The 21,346-nt window shown below is 44.5% G+C and overlaps 3 protein-coding genes and 4 non-coding genes across 7 annotated transcripts; 4 read left to right on the forward strand and 3 right to left on the reverse strand.

The window, feature by feature from the left end:
* Nucleotides 1–152: 152 nt before the first annotated feature.
* On the reverse strand, nucleotides 153–602 carry LOC117059326 (histone H2B 1/2/3/4/6-like). The gene has a single exon (XM_033170965.1). It carries the CDS (start codon nucleotides 567–569, stop codon nucleotides 189–191), a length of 381 nt encoding a protein of 126 aa, XP_033026856.1. The 5' UTR covers nucleotides 570–602; the 3' UTR covers nucleotides 153–188.
* A 332-nt stretch (nucleotides 603–934) lies between these two features.
* On the forward strand, nucleotides 935–1,429 carry LOC117059146 (histone H2A type 1-E). The gene has a single exon (XM_033170691.1). The coding sequence runs from the start codon at nucleotides 994–996 to the stop codon at nucleotides 1,381–1,383; it is 390 nt and encodes a 129-aa protein (XP_033026582.1). The 5' UTR covers nucleotides 935–993; the 3' UTR covers nucleotides 1,384–1,429.
* A 1,263-nt stretch (nucleotides 1,430–2,692) lies between these two features.
* Nucleotides 2,693–2,765, forward strand: TRNAM-CAU. Its single transcript has one exon. It is a non-coding gene; the product is annotated as a tRNA-Met (tRNA).
* Nucleotides 2,766–3,177: 412 nt separating this feature from the next.
* Nucleotides 3,178–3,250, forward strand: TRNAK-CUU. Its single transcript has one exon. It is a non-coding gene; the product is annotated as a tRNA-Lys (tRNA).
* Nucleotides 3,251–3,624: 374 nt separating this feature from the next.
* On the reverse strand, nucleotides 3,625–3,696 carry TRNAM-CAU. Its single transcript has one exon. It is a non-coding gene; the product is annotated as a tRNA-Met (tRNA).
* An 825-nt stretch (nucleotides 3,697–4,521) lies between these two features.
* TRNAH-GUG lies at nucleotides 4,522–4,593 on the forward strand. The gene has a single exon. It is a non-coding gene; the product is annotated as a tRNA-His (tRNA).
* A 4,507-nt stretch (nucleotides 4,594–9,100) lies between these two features.
* On the reverse strand, nucleotides 9,101–17,545 carry LOC117057355 (vomeronasal type-2 receptor 26-like). The gene is made up of 4 exons (XM_033168198.1): nucleotides 17,255–17,545; nucleotides 12,591–12,800; nucleotides 10,986–11,112; nucleotides 9,101–10,002 (listed from the first exon to the last, which is right to left on the reverse strand). Exons 1-4 carry the CDS (start codon nucleotides 17,543–17,545, stop codon nucleotides 9,101–9,103), a joined length of 1,530 nt encoding a protein of 509 aa, XP_033024089.1.
* Nucleotides 17,546–21,346: the final 3,801 nt, after the last annotated feature.

Raw genomic sequence — 21,346 nt, forward strand, 5'->3', positions numbered from 1 at the left:
TTTTAAAGTAGCATGAAACAGAATTTACCACTACAGATCTACCTTCAGCCATGTCCCAAGCTATTTAGTCTCTCTAGTTAACCAAGAGGCAATGCTTAGCAATAGCAGCTCATTTTACTGCAGAAGTAGGTGGCTCTTAAAAGAGCCTTTGGTTTTTTGAAGCCCAGTAATCAGTTCTTCGGGGAAGCTCACTTGGAGCTGGTGTACTTGGTGACGGCCTTGGTGCCCTCGGAGACGGCGTGCTTGGCCAGCTCTCCGGGCAGCAGGAGTCTCACGGCGGTCTGGATCTCCCGGGAGGTGATGGTGGAGCGCTTGTTGTAGTGCGCCAGGCGGGAAGCCTCGGCCGCGATGCGCTCGAAGATGTCGTTGACGAAGGAGTTCATGATGCTCATGGCCTTGGAGGAGATGCCCGTGTCCGGGTGGACCTGCTTGAGCACCTTGTAGACATAGATGGAGTAGCTCTCCTTGCGGCTCTTCTTGCGCTTCTTGTCGCCCTTCTTCTGCGTCTTGGTGATGGCCTTCTTGGAGCCCTTCTTGGCCGCGGGAGCGGACTTGGCTGGCTCAGGCATCTTCCAAACTTTTACCAACAGCACCGAAGGAAAGAAAGTGGAGTAACAGCCGGGCTGCGCGCTCTCCTATTTATAGGACGCTTATGCAAATGAGGTATCGAAAGGGCTCTTGTCACAATTGGCTACATTCCTCGCTGACGCAAAAGAAAAAGAGAGGGGCGTAGGTTCAGAATTTTGGTCTTTGAGCCCGTGAGCTCTCATTGGCCAACAGTTTCCCACCGTCCTCTCTCATTGGCTGCATTTCAGAATTCCTGCTGCCGCTGGCATCCTGCACGGTCATTGGGCATTGAGTTCCATAGGCTGACCAATCAGAACGCGCAGTCTCAAAACCAGGGGAAAGTATATAAGGAGCGGAATCGAGCACAGTTGCTTCATTGCAGCATCAGAGGAGTTTATTTGTGTGCATATTCTCAACGTCATCGTCATGTCTGGACGCGGAAAGCAAGGAGGAAAAGCTCGGGCAAAGGCCAAGACTCGCTCTTCTCGTGCCGGGCTCCAGTTCCCCGTGGGTCGTGTGCACCGTCTTCTGCGCAAAGGGAATTACGCAGAGCGCGTCGGAGCCGGAGCGCCCGTCTACTTGGCTGCTGTGCTGGAGTACCTGACTGCTGAGATCCTGGAGTTGGCCGGAAACGCTGCCCGGGACAACAAGAAGACCAGGATCATCCCTCGCCACTTGCAGCTCGCCATCCGCAACGACGAGGAGCTGAACAAGCTCCTGGGCAGAGTCACCATTGCTCAAGGCGGAGTGTTGCCTAACATCCAGGCTGTGCTTCTTCCCAAGAAAACCGAGAGCCACAAGGCCAAAGGAAAATAAAGCAACAAGAAGAAACAAGACAGGTGCTAAAAACTAAAAAATCCCAACCAACCCAAAGGCTCTTTTAAGAGCCACCTACAATTTCATAAAAAGAGCTGATTTTTCTGTTAAGGAGTTGACTCCTTGCGAGATGTAAAAATCCAGGCGAAGCCTCGAAGGAAGAGTTTTAACTTATAAAATTATGGTCCTCACGTTCGCGAGTCCCTTGCTAGATGGGTTTTACGGCCCCTAAAGCTGGCTGCGGTATCTTCCCCGAACAATACATTAAATAAATAAAAGCTCATTGGGACTGGTGAGTGAATTTTTTTAAAAATACACCACAGTAACACAAAAGAGCTGTACTTTGGGGAGCGATGTTTCCAGTAAGAAGGCAAGTTGAATACACTGTTACGGAAAGGGAGGTTTGTACACTACTGAAACAAGTAAACGCCACAACTGATACCCAAGTAACAATTTTGAATCTAATTCAAGTTTCCAGTTCGGCACTAAAGTTCTGATGTTATAATGTAGCAGAATCTCTCCCCCCCCCCTTTCCAGGAGTAAAGAAAAGAGCCGAAGCGGCAGGGACTTAATTGGCTAGTATTTCAGCGCGGGAATTTTGAAAACAGTTTGGACCAATCGTAAGAAAGCGCGGGACTTTTGAAAAAAAGAATTTGGACCAATCACATCCAAGTGCGGAAGTTTCCGTGAAAGAAATGCGGCAATTATAATTAGGAAATTCGTGGTGTCCCCCCCCCCCCTTTCCCTTTCAGGTAAAAATTATTGGTCAACCTAGTACTTCAAAGAACAAAGAAACATGTGGTACCATAAAGGCTAATAAAGTGATTTTGGGGTAAGCTTTCGTGGACCTAACCTCTATTTTTCTGTTAATGTCTGAACTTCTAGAATAGAATTTGCTCATCTTCTGCCTCTCCCGCAACATGAAGCCCTGCCCCCCCCCCCACATAAATCCTGGCTACGCCTATGGTTATGGTAATGTTGTCCACAGGATCCTAGCAAAAATAGGAGATTGCCTTCCACCTATTCGCCATCAACTTTTTAACACAATCTTTATGCTCAAATACCTGGGAAGAAGGCTCTTTGAACTCCATGGGGCTTATTTTTGAGCAATCATGCATAGGATTGCTCTGTGAAAGATTCAATGGATCTTATTCTCAGATTAGGATTGCAGCCTTATTTAGGGTCCCAAATTGTGCGCTTTCAAAATATAGAGAAGTAGCAATGCTTCGTATTCAGTCGTGTCTATTTTGATGTTAGATTGGCACCTTTTGTATCCTTTCAGATCGAAGCTGCCCATCTTTTTCCAGGTGCCTTCTTAGCGCAGTAGGCAGCGCGTCAGTCTCATAATCTGAAGGTCCTGAGTTCGAGCCTCAGAGAGGGCAAGTTTTTTTATGCATTCCTCGCTTAAAACATTTTTCTCTGAACCAACAAAGCAGAACACTACGAACTTCCCCGGGTAGTTTTCAAACGTCATTTATAAAATACCCTCCTGCCCGCAGTTTTGTAATCTAGAAGACGCAACACAAGGAAAAGCAATTGGAAGGAGGTAAACCTCAAACGCAGACACCCTTTTAGTTCACCCACGCTACAGCTCAAAAATAACTCTGGGTGCTGTGATCTTTTAAGTGGCTTTGCAGAACGCGCATCTCCAGTTTAAATAAAATAAAATCCAGAGTAAGAGTCGTGCAGGGGATTGAAATAAAGAAATTCAACTGAAATATAGTTCATGCGTAAACTGACACTCTTCTAGAGTATCGCTATATAGATGAGTGTTTCAGATTCATGTTTCCAGCAGCCCGGCTAGCTCAGTCGGTAGAGCATGAGACTCTTAATCTCAGGGTCGTGGGTTCGAGCCCCACGTTGGGCGCAGAGTTTTTCTCTCTCTTTACTGCTTATTCTTTTAAGTAACCTTTTGTTTCTTCCAAAGCCAACAGCTTTTTTTTTGCGTTACACACCACACATTGATCGTTGCTTCAGTTCATTGTACACTGTATCATTATGGTATCTTTAGAGCTGCCTATATATAGGAACGTTAAGCTCTTTGGCAATTTCTTTTGAGCCAATACCTTCCCCAAAAGTCCACTACACAAAGGCCCTTTTTTGGCGGCGGGGGTGGGGTGGCGGGTGTGCTTCTTCATACTCAGAAGAAATACTGCGAGAGCCAAACAGGTAGCAGAAAGGAAAGGCAATAAAATTAAAATGTCAGAAACTGTATTTGGGACGAGGAAAAAAAAATTGAGTTAGCAGAGGATGGTTTCGATCCATCGACCTCTGGGTTATGGGCCCAGCACGCTTCCGCTGCGCCACTCTGCTACACGGGGGTTTATTGTTCATTAAGAATTCTAAAAAGAATGCTCCCGCCTGTGCTTTACATTTTGATTAGTCCTTGAGAAATCTTTCTCGCGCTCGTCTTGAAAAGATTCCCTGCCTGCTAATTTTGTCTTGGAAGTGAAATGCTTCAGCAGCCACCCGGGAAGGGGAAAAAAAAAACACATATGGAGTTTTGTACGCGCTATGCAACTCTGTATCCTAATCCCCCGCCGCCTAGGAAACAAACAAGCAAGAAAATCTAGTGGTTTCAGGGAATGAATTAATTCCTTGAGATCTCATCCCAACGCTTCCTCAATGAGCTTCACGAGGCAAGGTTTCGGATCGCACAGGGCAGTTCTTTCGGCTTCAACCTAAACGCTGCTCCTTTTTTGAGATGAGGGATGATTTGTGGACACGTTGAGACCCGCAGTAGTTTGGCTGCTTTCAGACGTGCGTGTTCCCGTTGAACATGCGTGGATACTTTAATGTGGGTTTCTTGCACTGATTACTGTATTGTTTTTAAAAGAATCCTGTCATATGATTCCTGAGAGGGACTACACCATTATTATTACTTTTACTTACTTACAAACCCTGTTGGATCAGATCACAGATCCATTTGACCTAGAATCTCCCTTCCACTGTGGGGAGCCATATGTTCTTGTGAAATCCCACAAGCATGGCATAAAAGAAACGAACTTCTGCACCTATAACTTTGGTTGCTAGGCAGCAGGTATTTAAAGAGATACAATTCCTCTGTACGTATATGGAAGTTTCATTGCGCTATCAGAGCTACTAAGAGCCGTTTGAGCAGGAAGGTCCTCGTAGCTCGCCGTGATCGTATAGTGGTTAGTACTCTGCGTTGTGGCCGCAGCAACCTCGGTTCGAATCCGAGTCACGGCATAATGAGGGTTACTTGTTTTATTTTTTTTTTCAACACAGTGCTGTATAAGTGTTAACATGGCCAGGCTAAGAAGTTTATTTATTTAGCAAGCTGTTTAATTGAAAACAGAAAACATCACATGAAATTAAAAAACAAGATAGGAAATATTATTTAAAAATAGTAAGAAAAACCAGACATTAAGAACAGCAGGCACAATAAAATTTCCAATCTGTAGATAAAACCAACATATTTTAATAGCAGATATACATAACCAGGTTTATTTTATTTGGCGATAATGCTAATTGGCGCAGACCCCCCCTTTTTTTGTTGCTCATGGCAGTCATTTTTGGCTGCCCCCAAGACTTTTCAATTATTATTTTTGATTACTTTAAAACACACACACAAAACCACTGTACATAGTACAATTTTTTTCATTTACCCTTGCTTCTAGCCATGAAGCTCACCGGTACTTCTCTTTTAGCCTGACCTACATCACAGGGTTGTTGTGAGAATAAAGTAGGGGGAGGGAGAACCAGCTTGGGTTTGTTGGTGGCAGGGTGTGATAAAAACACAATAACTAGAATATTATTAGTGTGTGTGTGAATCAGTTCAGCTGGTCAGAAATTATTTACTTGCTACATTTGAAAGCACTTTTCATAAACACCAACTTTGCTTGGATACCTGTTTGAACACTGTTGTTGATCTTTATGTGTAACTAACATGGATGTGAGGAGGAATTAAATAACCTTTTAATGAGGGTGAAAGAGGAGAGCGCAAAATATGGTCTGAAGCTCAACATCAAAAAAACTAAGATCATGGCCACTGGTCCCATCACCTCCTGGCAAATAGAAGGGGAAGAAATGGAGGCAGTGAGAGATTTCACTTTCTTGGGCTCCATGATCACTGCAGATGGTGACAGCAGTTACAAAATTAGAAGACGCCTGCTTCTTGGGAGAAAAGCAATGACAAACCTAGACAGCATCTTAAAAAGCAAAGACATCACCTTGCCGACAAAGGTCCGTATAGTTAAAGCTATGGTTTTCCCAGTAGTAATGTACGGAAGTGAGAGCTGGACCATAAAGAAGGCTGATCGCCGAAGAATTGATGCTTTTGAATTATGGTGCTGGAGGAGACTCTTGAGAGTCCCATGGACTGCAAGAAGATCAAACCTATCCATTCTCAAAGAAATCAGCCCTGAGTGCTCACTGGAAGGGCAGATCCTGAAGTTGAGGCTCCAGTACTTTGGCCACCTCATGAGAAGAGAAGACTCCCTGGAAAAGACCCTGATGTTGGGAAAGATGGAGGGCACAAGGAGAAGGGGACGACAGAGGATGAGATGGTTGGACAGTGTTCTCGAAACTACTAACATGAGTTTGGCCAAACTGCGAGAGGCAGTGAAGGATAGGAGTGCCTGGCGTGCTCTGGTCCAAGAGTCAGACACGACTGAACGACTGAACAACAACAAAACATGGATGTACGGATGCTTCTCATGTTGTTAGTGGGAGCCGAGCCGAGCTCTTCTTTCATTACAGAAGGCACAATTTTTGTGACGTGAACAATTCTTTTATTTATTTTTCCGATAATAGTTATCCTTCAGGTTAAAGAGCAGTATCACTTTTCAGACAGGTAAAAATGGTAAATGCAAGATCTGTTGCCGTCCTTTATGCCCTCGGGAGTCGCCCAACAGCATTAAGGTTTCATTTGTATCTTTGTACTACAATCCCCATCAGTCTCAGCCACTGGACTGGCCAGGGATGATGGGAGTTGTAGTCCAAAAGATTTTGAAGTCAGAATTTGGGGCAACCTTTCTCAACCTGGGGTCCCCATATGTTCTTGACCTACAACTCCCACCATCCCTGACCAGCAGTGCTAGCTAGAAATGATGGGAGTTGTAGTCCAACAACATCTAGGGACCTAAGGTTGAGAGAGGCTGGTTTTTTGGGGGGAGGGGGGAAAGGTTGTTACAAATAAGCTCCCCCGTCTTGTGTGACGAGCAGTTTAAGAGGCAATATTAAAGGATTTATCTTCCATAGAATGAGCTCTGGAGTCTCTCTGATATATTTATTTGCAAATTCATGGGCAGATGGATTTTAAGCAGAAGGAGATACACTCCTCTAAGCAGACGGCACAATCTGCGTTGCATTAGCAGGAAGCAGCTTGTGCTTCCCTCTGCAAGGCTGGGACGCCGTTTCCAGCAAACGCCCGCCTTCCTCTTTGAATCCAAGCTGCAAACTCCCCATTTCTAGGCCCCCCCGCCAACCACAAGTCTAGCAGTTCAGAGCAAGCGGCGGCGGCGCCTCCTCGAGTTTGCAGAGTGGTCCTATACTGCCACCTTGTGGCCATAATAGAAAGCAGCAACGGTAAAGATAAATGGGAATGGGCAACAGAGCCATCTACCAATGCACACCGGAACAGAGACGTGGTTCGGAGAAGTGGCTGAATTGCAACTAATCAACAAACTTAAAACCATGGAGAAACCTGGTCTGAACAAAGACATTGGATTCTTATCTCATTATACATGACAAAGCTATCTTTAGCCATCTCACCCCTTGCCTTTCCCTGCAAGACCAATTGCAGCCGTTAATTATCGTCAACAGGTTTTCCACACCTATCAGCTGATCACCCATTCCCACCACTCTTCTGAGTAATACCCCTCCCCACTCCCTCACTATATTTAAGGGTCTGGTGACTTCCGTTTCAGTGTATCTGAAGAAGTGTGCATGCACACGAAAGCTCATACCAAGAACAAACTTAGTTGGTCTCTAAGGTGCTACTGGAAGGAATTTTTTAATTTTATTTTATTTAGACTATGGCAGACCAACACAGCTACCTACCTGTAAGTGGTTCAGAGGGTTCACTCCTTTGGATAAACCTTATTTTCATATTTGGAACTACAGCCGATTATAGTAAAGGATTTCCATTTTTAATGCACATGTGATCTTTATGTAGGGCTGTCATAGTTCAGAAGTTAGCACATGAAGATCTGGACACAAAAGTTGTTGAGGTTTTTTTTTTTTTTGGCAAAGTGAAATTCGTCAAAAAACAACAACACTTCTGACATGGGTTGCCATACCGCCGGGTTCTCCCAGACATTTTCACCGTTTTTCCCAGTGGGGAATTATGCAACGCAGCTATGAGAGCCTCCCATTAGATATAGGGTTTCCCGAACTTGGGTCTCCAGCTGTTTTTGGACTACAATTCCCATCATCCCTGACCACTGGTCCTGCTAGGTAGGGGTGATGGGAGTTGTAGTTCAAAAACAGCTGGAGAGAGACCCAAGTTTGGGAAACCCTGCATTAGAATGTAAAAACATAAAGAGCCAGATGGGTTAGATCAGTGGCCCAGATGCCTGCAGGAAACCCAAGCACAAAAGCACTCTCCCTTCCCTTCGGAAGTTTCCAGAAAATGGTATTCAGAAGCATTGCTGCCTCAAGAATGGTGCCCTCTATCTAGATCAGGTGTTTGGAATCTCTGGCTCTCAAGGTGTTCCAGTTACAGGTAGGTAGCCGTGTTGGTCTGCCATAGTCAAAACAAAATAAAAAATTAAAAAATTAAAAAAATACCTTCCAGCAGCACAACTCCCATCAGTCCTGGCCATCGGCCATGCTGCCTAGGGCTGATGGGAGCTGCAATTAAACGAACATCTGGTGGGTCAAAGGTTCCCAACATCTGCTCTAGACGTTTTGCACTACACATTCCACTACCCCTGAGAATCTTGCCATGATGGCTGGCTGAGGTTCATGGGAGTTGTAGTTCAAAAATCCGGAGGCCACCATTTTTGGCACGCCTGTTTTAGACTTCTTGCTGTCATGACTGTTCTATTTGCAGTCAGATGGAAGTGCAGAGTATAAACAGAGGAGGGAAATTCACTCCGTTAAGCAGATCGCACAGGTCTGCCTTGTTTTTTCAGGGAGCGGCTTCTGCATCCGTCTGCAAGGCCGCAGCGCCGTTTCAGGAGACTCCCAGACACTCTGCCTTCATCCTCAAACTGCAAACTCCCCGTTTCTCATATGGCCGCTCATCTCATATGCCTCATCTCACAGCTCTCTGAGCAGCGGTCCTGTACTGCCACCTCGTGGCAATAATACAAAACAATGATTGGAATCATTGGACACAAGCTTAGAAAGTTGTTGGTGGTTTTTTTTGTAACAGAAATATTTATTATGAAGATAATTTTTAGGACCTGCACTCCAAATTAAAAATCAGATTCAACAGTTAGCCCTAAGAGAAAATGAAAACAACGCCAGAAATGTGTGGAGATATACTTAGTCTAGATATGTTCACTACATAAGCCAATGTTTGGCAATGAAGCACAGAATATATCAGAACCCGTTCAGAATTGAACTTTTGATACCCCTGGCTAGAACAGTCACTAAAACAAATGCCAACTATTTCATAAGCACAAAACAAGAGAACAAAATCCCGAAATAGTATAATTATTTCGCACAGTCCCAATATATTTACAACTCTTTTATAGTTCTATGCAGGATACCAAGAATGTAATAAAACCGCAGACTCTTCTATCATTTATGTCTTTCTTCGTATCAGATGTTCTCTGCTGTTGAGCTCAGGCCGCAACACAATAATGTAGCATTTGGGGAGAAAGATGCAACCCAGGAGGCCAGCACTGGAAGCCAAGATGGAAAAGACTTCAACAGCCACCATATATTTTCCTCTTGTGCTCAGGTAAGTTGGGACAAAGGATACCCAAACACTGCAGAAGACCACCATGCTGAAGGTGATGAACTTGGCTTCATTGAAACTGTCAGGCAACTTCCTGGCTAGGAAGGCCACAATGAAGCTGACAGTGGCGAGAAAGGCCATATATCCCAAGACGCAATAGAACATGAAGACCAAGCCTTCGTTGCATTGCAGTACTATTTCTTCTGTCATTGTGTGCATGTCTAAATCAGGGAAGGGAGGAGAGGTTGCCAGCCACAGAGTGCAGATCCCCACTTGGATTTTGGAGCAAAAGAGGACAAGGGAATAAGCCAGCCTTTTATCCACCCATTTCCTTATCCTGGATCCTGGCTTGGTAGCCATGAATGCCAAAACCACCGATATCGTTTTGGCCAAGATGCTGGAGAGGGCCACAGAGAAGACGATGCCAAAACTGGTTTGTCGGAGAAGGCAGGTCGCCTTATTAGGTGTTCCAAGGAACAGTAAAGAGGAGAGGAAACACAAGAGAAGGGAGACAAGGAGAACATAGGTGAGGCCTCTGTTGTTGGCTTTGACTATGGGAGTGTCCCGGTGCTTGATGAAGATGCCAAAGACGAGAGCTGTGATCAGAGACAACAACAGTGCAGAGAATGTTGAAATGATGGCCAAGGTTTCATCAAAGGCTAAGAAGTTTGGAATCTTAGGAATGCATTGATTCTTGCCATTGTTTGGATAGTGATCTTCTTGGCATACGAGACAAGTTTCCATTTCTGGAAGAGGGGTGGGAAGCAATGCATCACAATCTGAACCAGTTACAGCTATTCTTAAAGAGTATTTATTAGCCTAATATTTATTATTACCCTAATAGTATTTATTAGTCCACCTAGCCTAATATTTTTCTCCAGGGAGCCTTTCAAAATTTCATGCCTAAAACATTTTAAACAGTTTAGTCGTGTTATCAGACCTGGAGTTTTGTATGTGAAGGACATTTAAAAAAATAAAAAAATTCCTGTTTGCTTTGTTCCCCCCCCCTTTATCCTCTTGAATCATTTTAGCCAAAATTTGGCAGCCAAGCCTGTTGATTTTGATGAGACTTTGCAGCTTCTCTCCACACAGCCTTTGTTCATAAAGGAGAATCACAATTTCTATTTCATCTCAAGTTAGTAGAACTAGATGGCGGAATGTAGTAAATTCATTTCTTAAAAAAACGTATTCTTCAAACCAGGTGTTCCCAGACTTATCAGACCTCAGGCCGCTTCCTCCAGCGCCGATTGTGCGGTGGGCCGGAGGCTGGGGGAGCACGCGCCCACACGCTATTTCTGGCGCACTTTCGGGTCGATGGAGCACCGGAAATAGTTTGTTCGCCTGCACACGGGCCTCTGCAGACCCGGAAGTGTGCCGGAAATGACACTTGCACATGGGCACAAGCTATTTTCGTCGCTCCGCTGACCCGAAAGTGGGCAGCCGCGCCACACCGTGCTGGTAAGAGCAGGTGGCGGGGGTTGCCGGGGGGCCGGATAAATGAGCCCCTCAGGCTGCATCCGACCTGTGGGCCTTAGTCTGGGGACCCCTGCTTCAAACTGTTGAAACTTAAAATTGTATACATATTATTTATAACCAATGGGAAAAAAATACACAATGCCATTATTAAATCCTTTCCCTGCTTTAATGAGAAAAGAATTGCAAAAGAGCTTCTCAGAGATTACGGCAATGCATTGTACTGTTTGATTTATCTTAACATGGCATTCCCTACCCTTCTCATTTGAGACCATCCCATCTGGACATGGAACGCAATCATAGCAGCAGAATTTAACTCCTTCCTTCTTCTTTTTCCCATAACCAGGATGGCAGATGCCATTACATTCTGAAAGCGGTGGCACCTGTTCAAATGTATTTGAAGAGTTTAATATTCAGAGAACATCTTGGAGCATTCATCTTACATCAGATAATCTACTAGTAAAGCGGAACACTAATCGTACAAAATATATTATTCCTAATAGCACAGTGGGACAATTATCTGCTGTATTAAACATCATCCAAACTGTAAAAGATTAGAATGTTAATACTTAGAATAAACAATTAGGTTAGAATTCAATCTAATGCCACTAAAGAGAAATTTTAATCTGCATTTTGATTTTTGTATAGTAGTAAAATCCCCCCCCCACCTAGATTTTCTTGTTTGGTCTTCTCGTAAAGCACTTTGAGGTATTTTTTAACAATCAAGGAGTGCATTCAGTTTATGAAACAAACAAACAAACCAGCCTCAGGGATTTCACAGAAGAGAATGATGGACAACATCCTCTGACATTAATTGAGTTCTTGTTAGAGATGTTTTTCCCCCCCGGTTGGTGCACTTTTAATATTGTTGTCATTTGTATATTTACTGGTAGAACTTTCAGTACTTCTTAAAGGACAATATCTTCTGCCAGGTGGCTTACAAACATATCTTCATATGCATGTCGGTATTGGAGAGACCGTGCAGTTATTTGCGCAGACAGGCGGAGTCCCCCAAACCCTAGGCGACCCCTGAGCAGAATAATGACACACGACAACGTGCTATGGGATTAAAATTGGCCACAACTTTATTAAGATTCAGAAGTAGGGAGACCTTGGCTCAGGCATTGGGCGTTTATCCTTCCCAGCTCCCCAGCCGGGGATCTGGGAAACTTCAGGGTTATCCAGAATGTGTGGGGATTGGGCTAGCTCTGGAGAACATATGTTCAAGCAGAGATCCTGCCCCCCATTTTGCTGCCACTGGTGGGGGAGAGTAATGACAACCTCTCGGAGTATGGACAATGCCTCCCCCAATACCCCTTTAACGCGGAACCCTGGTATCGCTGCCACACTGGGGGCGCGGAGTCACTGCCCCACCCCCCACCCCATTTAGGAAGATGACTAAAGGATTCCGCCCAAGGCCTGAAACCGCCAAAGTTGTGACGAATTGCTACAGGAAAGGCGAAACCTGCCAATGCAGGGAAATTCCTTTCTGGCCCTTCAACAGCGGCCTTGACATAGCAGCACCTGTGTACCTGTGGAGAAGAGGTTAACCTGCAAAATAAGCATTAAGTGAGGGAGTGGAGGGTGGGAGAAGCTCTGGAGCCCAACTGCCGTTTCCCAGGTAAGCTACACCCTCTATTGTGTGGGCTGGGTGGTCCCTCCCCTTACCTGGGCGATACCTTGGCAACGCCTCCCCCAGGCAGGATTGGACGGTTAAGTGGGTAGGCGGAGACCCCAGGTATCCCTTCTGGGGGAGGGCGCAGCCAGCCGAACTACCAGGTGTCACCCAGGAATTCAGGGGGCTGCGCGCGACCACGCAAACATTGCCCCCCGTTTAATGTGGGGAGCGGTCATTCCTCACCTGAGTCAAGCCTCTTTGCCATTTGATTCTGTCCTCATCAATGGTGAGTTGTTTCCTAGGAGGTGCCTGAGGATCCAGCCTTCCCACTTTGACCCTGATGAAGGACTGATTTGGGAAAGTGACCAAGTTCGTAATATCAAATCCAGCCACTAATTCTCCATGTTCATTAAATGTAATTTCATCACCAGCGTTGTTGTTGAATGAGATCCTCTGCAGGAATGAATGGAGCTAGGTGGAGAGAGATTAAAATTGCATGTAAAGTGCTGTGGTGATATTCTTATTAAGATTGCTCCATAGCTTTCCTGGATGTATTTAAGCAATTTTCCTTTAGGAGGGAACACACGTCCGCTAGAAACAAACATTCTGCACCCTTTCCAACAGTTTGGCAAGTAGGAGCTGCTAATATGAGCTAACTGTACAGGCATGAGATACCACTTTTTAAAATTACTATTTTAAGTGCTGCCTCTATCGCCGAGGAAGAGACTGATTGTGCTAACAGCTAATTTATCAAAGTTTATTTTGTTATGTACTCACATATAAAAGTATTTATTTATTGCCGGCTCACATAAAATATCAAAACAAAATAAAAATTTCTTTCCAGTAGCACCTTAGAGACCAACCTAGTTTGTTCTTGGTATGAGCTTTCGTGTGCATGCACACTTGTTCAGAATTTATAAATTTATAAATTTTTATTTTTAAATTTTTATTTTGTTTTGAATATGGCAGACCAACACGGTTACCCACCTGTAATGAGCGTTCCCCCATATCAAACGGGGTGCGCATGTTGCGAGGTTGCGAGGAGACCCCTTTGGATCACGGTGGCAGCTCCTGGCAGTTGGTCTGGCTTCACCTTCCCAGGTTGGGATACCTGTGGACTCCACCCACACTAGCAGCCGCCCAATCCTGGCTGGGAAGGTGGTGCCAGGGGGGGGATTGGCCAGGTAGAGGGAGGGATTATACAGTACACACAATAGAACTCGAGTCATACCTGGGAAGCGGCCGTTGGATTCAGAGCTTCCCCACCCTCCACTCCCTCAATTGATGCTTACTTTGCAGGTTTAACCACCTTTTTTCCACAGCCACACAGGCACGCAGGCGCTGCTATGACAAGGTCGCTGTTGAAGGGCCGGAAAGGACTTTCTCTGCATTGGCAGGTTTCGCCTTTCCCGTAGCAATTCGTCACAACTTTGGCGGTTGCAGGCCTTGGGCGGAATCCTTTAGTCATTTACAGGATTGGGGGGGCGTGGGGCGGTGACCCCCTGCCCCCATTGTGGTGGCGATAACAGGGTTCCCATTAAAGGGGTCTCAAGGGGAGGCATTGACCAAATGCCCAGGGTCGTCATTGCCCTCCCCTTCCAGTGGCGGTGAACATAGGGGGGTGGGCTATCTGCTTGAACATATGTTCTCCAGACTAGCCCACTTCCCAATCATGCTGGATAACCCTGAAGGTACCCAGAACCCCGGCTGGGGGGGCTGGGAAGGATAAACACCCAATGCCTGAGCCAATATTAATAAAGTTGTGGCCAATTTAATCCCATAGAACGTTGTCATGTGTCTTATTTCCCTCAGGGGCTGCCCCGGGGTACGGGGGGACTTCGCCTGACTGCGCAACATAAAATATCAAAGCAGTGCACAGCATAAGATACCATCAATACTATACAAAACCCCCCCACAAAATGAATGGTTCGTCTAAAACTGAATGTCCCCCCTTTTACTGTCTAAATTTTATATTCTTCAATTGCTTTTATACTTTTTATATAAAGTGACAATATTCACGAGAAGAGAAGACTCCCTAGAAAAGACCCTGATGTTGGGAAAGATGGAGGGCACAAGGAGAAGGGGACGACAGAGGATGAGATGGCTGGACAGTGTTCTCCAAGCGACTAGCATGAGTTTGGCCAAACTGCGGGAGGCAGTGAAGGATAGGCGTGCCTGGCGTGCTCTGGTCCATGGGGTCACGAAGAGTCGGACACGACTGAACAGCTGAACAACAAGAACAACACACACACACACACACACACACACACACAGACAGACACAGAAAAGTATAAGAAAAAGAAAAGCAAACAACTGAATAGGCCAGTTGGCATAACAGAATACTTTACAAAATTAACTGTTTCCCTGCTAAATTCCAGAACATGGCCAGGTCTCAAGAGTTTGTAGAAGAGGAGGAGAAGAGTACCTGCCAAGGTTTCACATTTTGAGGATACACCCTTCTTCTGTGGTTGGATCCAGCTGACTGCATTGCATGCAAAGCATGTGCCAAAGCATAGACAGCATTATAGATACTGTAGCTGTGGCCAGTCATGCTCATCTCAAAATATGGAGAAGGAAGGCTCTCCAGCATCTCCTCTCCGGTACACACTTTATCATCGTTCGTTGTCTCCGTGGAGTTTGAAACTGAACAAGTGAACGCCCGTTGCCAGAAACCGTTTATAAAACCATCTCCATCTGCCCAACCAGGATTTACATCTTGAATAAATTTTTGGAAGTCTGGAAGCTCCTTTGAGTGAATTGTGAAAGAGATAGCACCATGGAATATTTGTATATCAGTCTCAAGAGTTTTCTGGATGCTGTGTAATGCAAAATCAATTTGGGCTGTTGTAATCCATACCTTTACTTCTGGGGATTTCTTATGTTGAGGAAATATCAACTGAACCATCTTCAGTGCCTTTATAGTACTTGCCAACCATAAAATCGTACCAGTTTTTCCATATATAACAATTGCCGTGGCTTTGTTTGTCGAAAAAGCTGATGAGAAAATTTTTGTATCTTTCATCAAATCAAATATGCTACCAGTGAAACGCAGATTGTTTACAACTCTTTCTGTGAATGCTGAACAGATCCCATTCTCGAAAAGCATTGGCTCTATGATCTGCAAGAAATGTTCTCCACCTTCATTATTTATAGTGATGAGCCCAACCCATTTCCATCTGAAATGCAGAAGTAGTTGAATAATTCCCTGGTACTGAAGGGCTTCATTGGGGACCATGTGGTAAAAAGATGGGAACTTAATTAGATTATTTGCTTGTGATTCAAATGAACCATATGAAATCTGAAAAAATAGGCAAACAGGTAAGAATGGGAACAAGAGTGTGGATCACATTGCCATTTGACGGAATATTTTTTCACAGTGCAATTGTACATATTCCACAAATATTTTTTGAGAGCAATGCCCCCTCCACTTGCACACAAAACACAAACACAAACACACATATACAGTAGTCTTGCTCAACTGTTTCTGTATATATTGATTCCTATTACATCCATGCAGTTTTTAAATTATTATTTTTGTTTCTATTAATGTTTCACCATAAGGAGCCCAGGGTAACGCACAGTGAAATGTCAGTAGAATATAAAAACACCATAGCATTTACAGCAAATATTAAAACATCTAAAACCATCAAAACTAATTCAAGCAATGCAGCACAACAGTACAATAGCAGTACTTCTGGATTAATAATAATAATAATAATAATAATAATAATAATAATAATAATTTATACCCCGCCCATCTGGCTGGGTTTCCCCAGCCACTCTGGGCGGCTTCCAACAAAAGATTAAAAATACATTAAAACACCAGTCATTAAAAACTCCCCTAAACAGGGCTGCCTTCAGTGCCAGATAATAATAATAATAATAATAATAATAATAATAATAATAATAATATTTATTATTTGTACCCCGCCCATCTGGCTGGATTTCCCCAGCCACTCTGGGCGGCTTCCAACAGAAATCAAATACAAAAATATCACACATTAAAAACTTCCCTAAAAAAGGCTGCCTTCAGGTATTTTTTGAATGTCAGGTAGTTGTTTATTTCCTTGACCTGTGATGGGAGGGCGTTCCACAGGGCGGGCGCCACTACCGAGAAGGCCCTCTGCCTGGTTCCCTGTAGCTTTGCTTCTCGCAGTGAGGGAACCGCCAGAAGGCCCTCGGTGCTGGATCTCAGTGTCCGGGCTGAATGATGGGGGGTGGAGATGCTCCTTCAGGTATACAGGACCGAGGCCGTTTAGGGCTTTAAAGGTCAGCACCAACACTTTGAATTGTGCTCGGAAACGCACTGTCTCCCCAGTGCCAGAACTACAACAAATGAATTTTTGATTGACTCCTGAACGTGAAGAATGTGGGGAAAACTTCCTAGTTTCCCAGGGAGGGATTTTCACAATTGGGACACCAACACTGGAAAAGCCCTGGTCCTTGTCGTCACTTGTTAGCTATGGCTGTTGGTAGGACATTAAGCATGACTTCCCCTACTGATCTCAAACCATGGATCAGTGGGTATTGAGGAAGGCACTCCTTAGTTAATGGACCCTGAGCTAGTTGGGGCTTTGTAAGTTAGCATCAACATAATAAATTGAGCTCAGGAGTTCGGTATCCAGTGCCGTGCTTTCAGAATTAATATGATCCCACCTAGTGGTCCCAATTAGCAATCTGTCACCTTCAGAATAATCTTTCAACACATATTCTCGAGATCCTCATACACATTGTTGGGTACCCATATTATATTCCCCAAACATTTCCCATATATTTCAGCTCCTTTTGCTTTTCTCCAGTACATCGTTCCAAATTTATGAATCAACAAATTCCTGCTGGAAAGAAAGAAGAAGAAGAAGAATGAATTATAGTGCCAGGTCTCTCTGTCTCTGATGCTCAGTTCCTACCTGTGGAATCTTGTACAGACCCAATATGTCTGCCATGCATGAAGTGGTATCAGAGCTCAGTCCCCCGATAACTCCTATTACATTTTTCTGGATGCCACATTTGTAGTTGGGGACGAAGTAATTTGTGTTAAAGAGCAGGTCCAGAGTGGCCTTGTAGGTCATCCTTGAATCAGTGTAGCTATCATAGATGTGGAACCCAAGAGTGACATTGGGCAGGATCCTGGGATTCTGGTTGATCTCATCAACAGCAAACACCAAGGCCAAGATGTGCTGGTAGAATTTTGTCAACATTCTGCAAATAAAACGACTTGCTATTTGATGGCGAGATAAGACCAAGTTTCATAAAAACATCGTTGTCTCCATTTATACACTGCCCACAACTAAGTCACACGTTCATTTGCGTTGTGATGGAGGTGATGCAAAGCAAATTTCAGGCTGATCGCTAAAAGGCAGACTTGTAGTAAAATAGCTGTGATTCCTGCATTTCAGGGGGTAGACTAGATGGCACTTGGGACCCCACCAAAGCTGCAATTCTATGATTCTAACTCCGGTGGTCTAAAGGGGAAGGTGGGTGAGCGGGGGGGGGGGGAATTCTTTGGTTTGTCCAGGAACCTACTTCCCTGCCCAGTGCAGAACCCAGGAAAGCTGCAAAAAGTCCTATCCTGTAACTACTTTGTCAAAGCAACAGAAGCACCTTTCAGTCAGATAGAGAAATATAAAGATAAATGAAATTTAAATGGACCGTTTACTTACAAGGGGTTGTCGATCATAACCCGAGAAGGGTGTTCATTGAATAAAACCTTGGGAAACACATAATGGATATGAGATGACATTCCACCGAGGAGGAGATCGCCCGACTCATACCACTCGTGGTGAATATGTACTGGATTGCTTTGGGTGCGCTTCACACAATGCTCTTTGCACCCCAAGTTGGGGAGCAGGAACAGAAGCACCAGCACCACCAACATCCTGATTTCAAACTTTATTCTACGCATGGGCTTTCCTCTCTCTTTCCAACATTGTTGCTCTTTTCAGCCTGATTTGAACAAGATGGCTTGGTGGCAGCAGAACCTGCCAATGGATTTCTCAACCGGACATATATCCACTTTATCCTTGATTTCAACATTGTCACAAAAGCATGCCTTGGATATCAAATAAGGTACACTGATCTGAAGCTTTAGCTAAGTCAGGATTATTATTGATTAAATTTCTATAGTGCCCTTCTTCTAAAGAACACAGGCCAGTTTACAACAAAAAAACACAAAATGCATAATAATAATAACATTAATAATAATAATAATAATAATACTGCTACCCCCACTACCATGAAAGAAGGAACCTGAACAGCTTAACAAAGCCTGATCACTCTGTCATTCTTTATCTGATCTGGCCATGGATTACTGAAGTGTTTATAATCATTTTAGCCTTGCTTGTTGGCTTTTCCCTGTCTCCCTACCGTCTTCCGGAGCTTTGGCTGGGTGAATTGATTACTGTAATCTTAATAATTACAGGGGAAAGAATCACTACTGAAATGCTTTGGGATGATGTAATGTGTCATCATTTGGCGCTCTGCCAAAGGAAACTTATTTGTCAGAGCAGAGATTACAGAGGGGACCTCCAAGCAGGGGCATTGGAAAGGGGGCGGGTTGACCCAGTTGCCATCATGGAGGGGGGTGACAAATCATCACTGCCCTACTAGGGCGGTTCATAAAAAACTTTTTTTTTTAAATGCCTGCTCCAAAGGTCTTATCTTACTACACTAGGGATTATATAGCTATATCTGAAATTTCATGCATAGCAGTTAATGTCTTGACCCTCCTCCATGAAAATAGCTGTTTACTTGGCCGTTTTCCTGTGTTGTGAAGGCTGAAATTTCAATTCAGTGGAGCAGGGTCACTATACAATCCAAAAAAGAAAAAAAAAAAGAAAAGCAAAACTGATGAAAAGGGGCTGATATCCAACTGCATCCATTTATCAATGGGACCAACTTCCATGAGTGGAGAAGAGAGAAAGAGCTATTACACAGCGGTACCACATATGGTTCATGTGCAGAGGGTCTGACACTGAATACCTAGCATTTCCAGGTATAGTATTGCTGGAAGAGACCCCAGTCTGAAAACTTATAAAGCAGCTGTCCACCATTGTAGACAATATTGAACTAAATGCAGCAATGGATTGGTACAATATAATCTAGCTTCTAATGTTCCTATGTTCCCCTCCTTCTCCTTGCTCTGCAGCTTCCCATAGGAGGGTACCCATGGTGTGCAGGAGAGACTTTCTGCTGGCTACCCGGCAATGGCTTTTCCCACCTGCCTTGCCCCACTCTTCAGCCCCAGGAGCCTTTCACAGACCATGGCTTTAGGAACAGCAGAGGCTTTCAGTCATATGATGTTGCAAAGCACCCATAGTTTCATTCCTTCACACAGCCCCTGTTCATTAACACTTCTATTATGAGGGGTCATGCTTGACCTACATTTTGTGTTTGTAACTGGATAAGAAGTTGGCTTAACCTGCAGTGTATCCTGGGTAATCGCCCCCTTTGCCTATTTCTTTTCCGACCCTCTTTAGCAAGTTGCTGTGTGACAGGGGCCTTAATAATTAAATGACTGAAAATGCTGAGTTGCGATAATGATGATGATGATGATGATGATAATGAAATATATTAGCAATGGAAACATCACTGAATGCAGATTTCAGAACTTGAGCCTGTGTCTGAACCTCTGGAGAGAGTACCCTTTAGTCAAATGTAGCTACATAAATGTGGGATGTGTAGTAGAACATTAGCTGGTCATGTTGGGTGTCCTGGCTAGCCAGGAAACAAGATGTAAAAACTTCCTTAAGGTAGGAAATCCATTCAGGAGGACTCTCTTTAAGATAACCTTCCTTGACTGCACTTTGTCATGTACACAAAGACTCACATCTTAGTGGAAGCCCACTAGGCAGCCCTCTTCATTACAGCACTTATACACATCCACTTCTGGTACCTGAAAACCTAGTGGCTTATGCTGGCCACTCTTAGCATAAGCTCAGCAACCTTTCACACTTCTCCCTTCTGCTTTCTAAGAGCAACATTTGTACAGCCCTGGATAGTGTACCTAGGGGCTAGGCAGGGATTCAATTGCCTGTCAGTGTGAAGCCTAGATATACAATTAAGAACTATAATAGCTTCAGGCATAGAATTTCTGGTCCTGGGCAGAATTTCTGGTACCCGGAGTGGCGCTTGTCCCAGGGGGCATAGTGCATGCCTCAGGGTGTGTGGCGCTTGTCCCCGGGGAGTGGTGTGCATCTTGGAGGGTGTGGTGCGTGCCCAAGGGGTGCTGCCGATCAGGGGGTTGGCATTTTGTCACCCACCCCTTTGGAATTGTATTTGGGCCGGCACACACCCCGCCCCTCCTCGGAACGCCCCTGGTCCTGGGTCCATCAAATAGATGTATGACCACGCAGCTGCAGCAGTGGCTTTAGTCAGTGTTTGGACTGTTAAACTTTGGATCAATCACTATCTTCTTGGGAACAGATCTGGCCCAAGACCTTTTGGTGCCTGGTGTAAGCCACAAAAGGCCACCCCCATCTTCTCCATGGAAGAAGGAGTTAGTAAAGATCTACAATAGGAACAAGTGGGGAATAAAGATCTACATTGGAATCTGCTGCCCTTGTAGATCTTGCTGCCAGAGGTGGTCACTTCCCCTTGCCTCATGGGAGGGCCAGCCCTACTTGGGAATCATACAACACACTGTTATGCTGTATCCATTTATCTTCCCCGTGTAGTGTAGGAAGTTGTTACTATGAGTCTGAATGTGTGAGGATATTATTTTAAATGTACCCATGGTTCTATATGTTCTACACTATGCTAATCTATCTATTGTTAAAAGATAAACCAACTCTGTGGTGAACAATCCAGTCTGTGAGAGCTCATTTCTGGGCATAAGATAATTTGGGCACATTCTCAGAGCCGTGCCCAGATGATTTCAGCAAAAGATCTCACAATGGAGTGTGTTTTAGGGGTTAGGAAGGTTGTGGACACACATGGGGATTCCAATTTACACTTTTAAGACCTTATGTTCCTAGACTGATACCGAGAACATAAGTGAAACT

The sequence above is a fragment of the Lacerta agilis genome, chromosome 14, assembly GCF_009819535.1.
Source record: "Lacerta agilis isolate rLacAgi1 chromosome 14, rLacAgi1.pri, whole genome shotgun sequence".
Lineage (NCBI taxonomy): Eukaryota > Metazoa > Chordata > Lepidosauria > Squamata > Lacertidae > Lacerta > Lacerta agilis.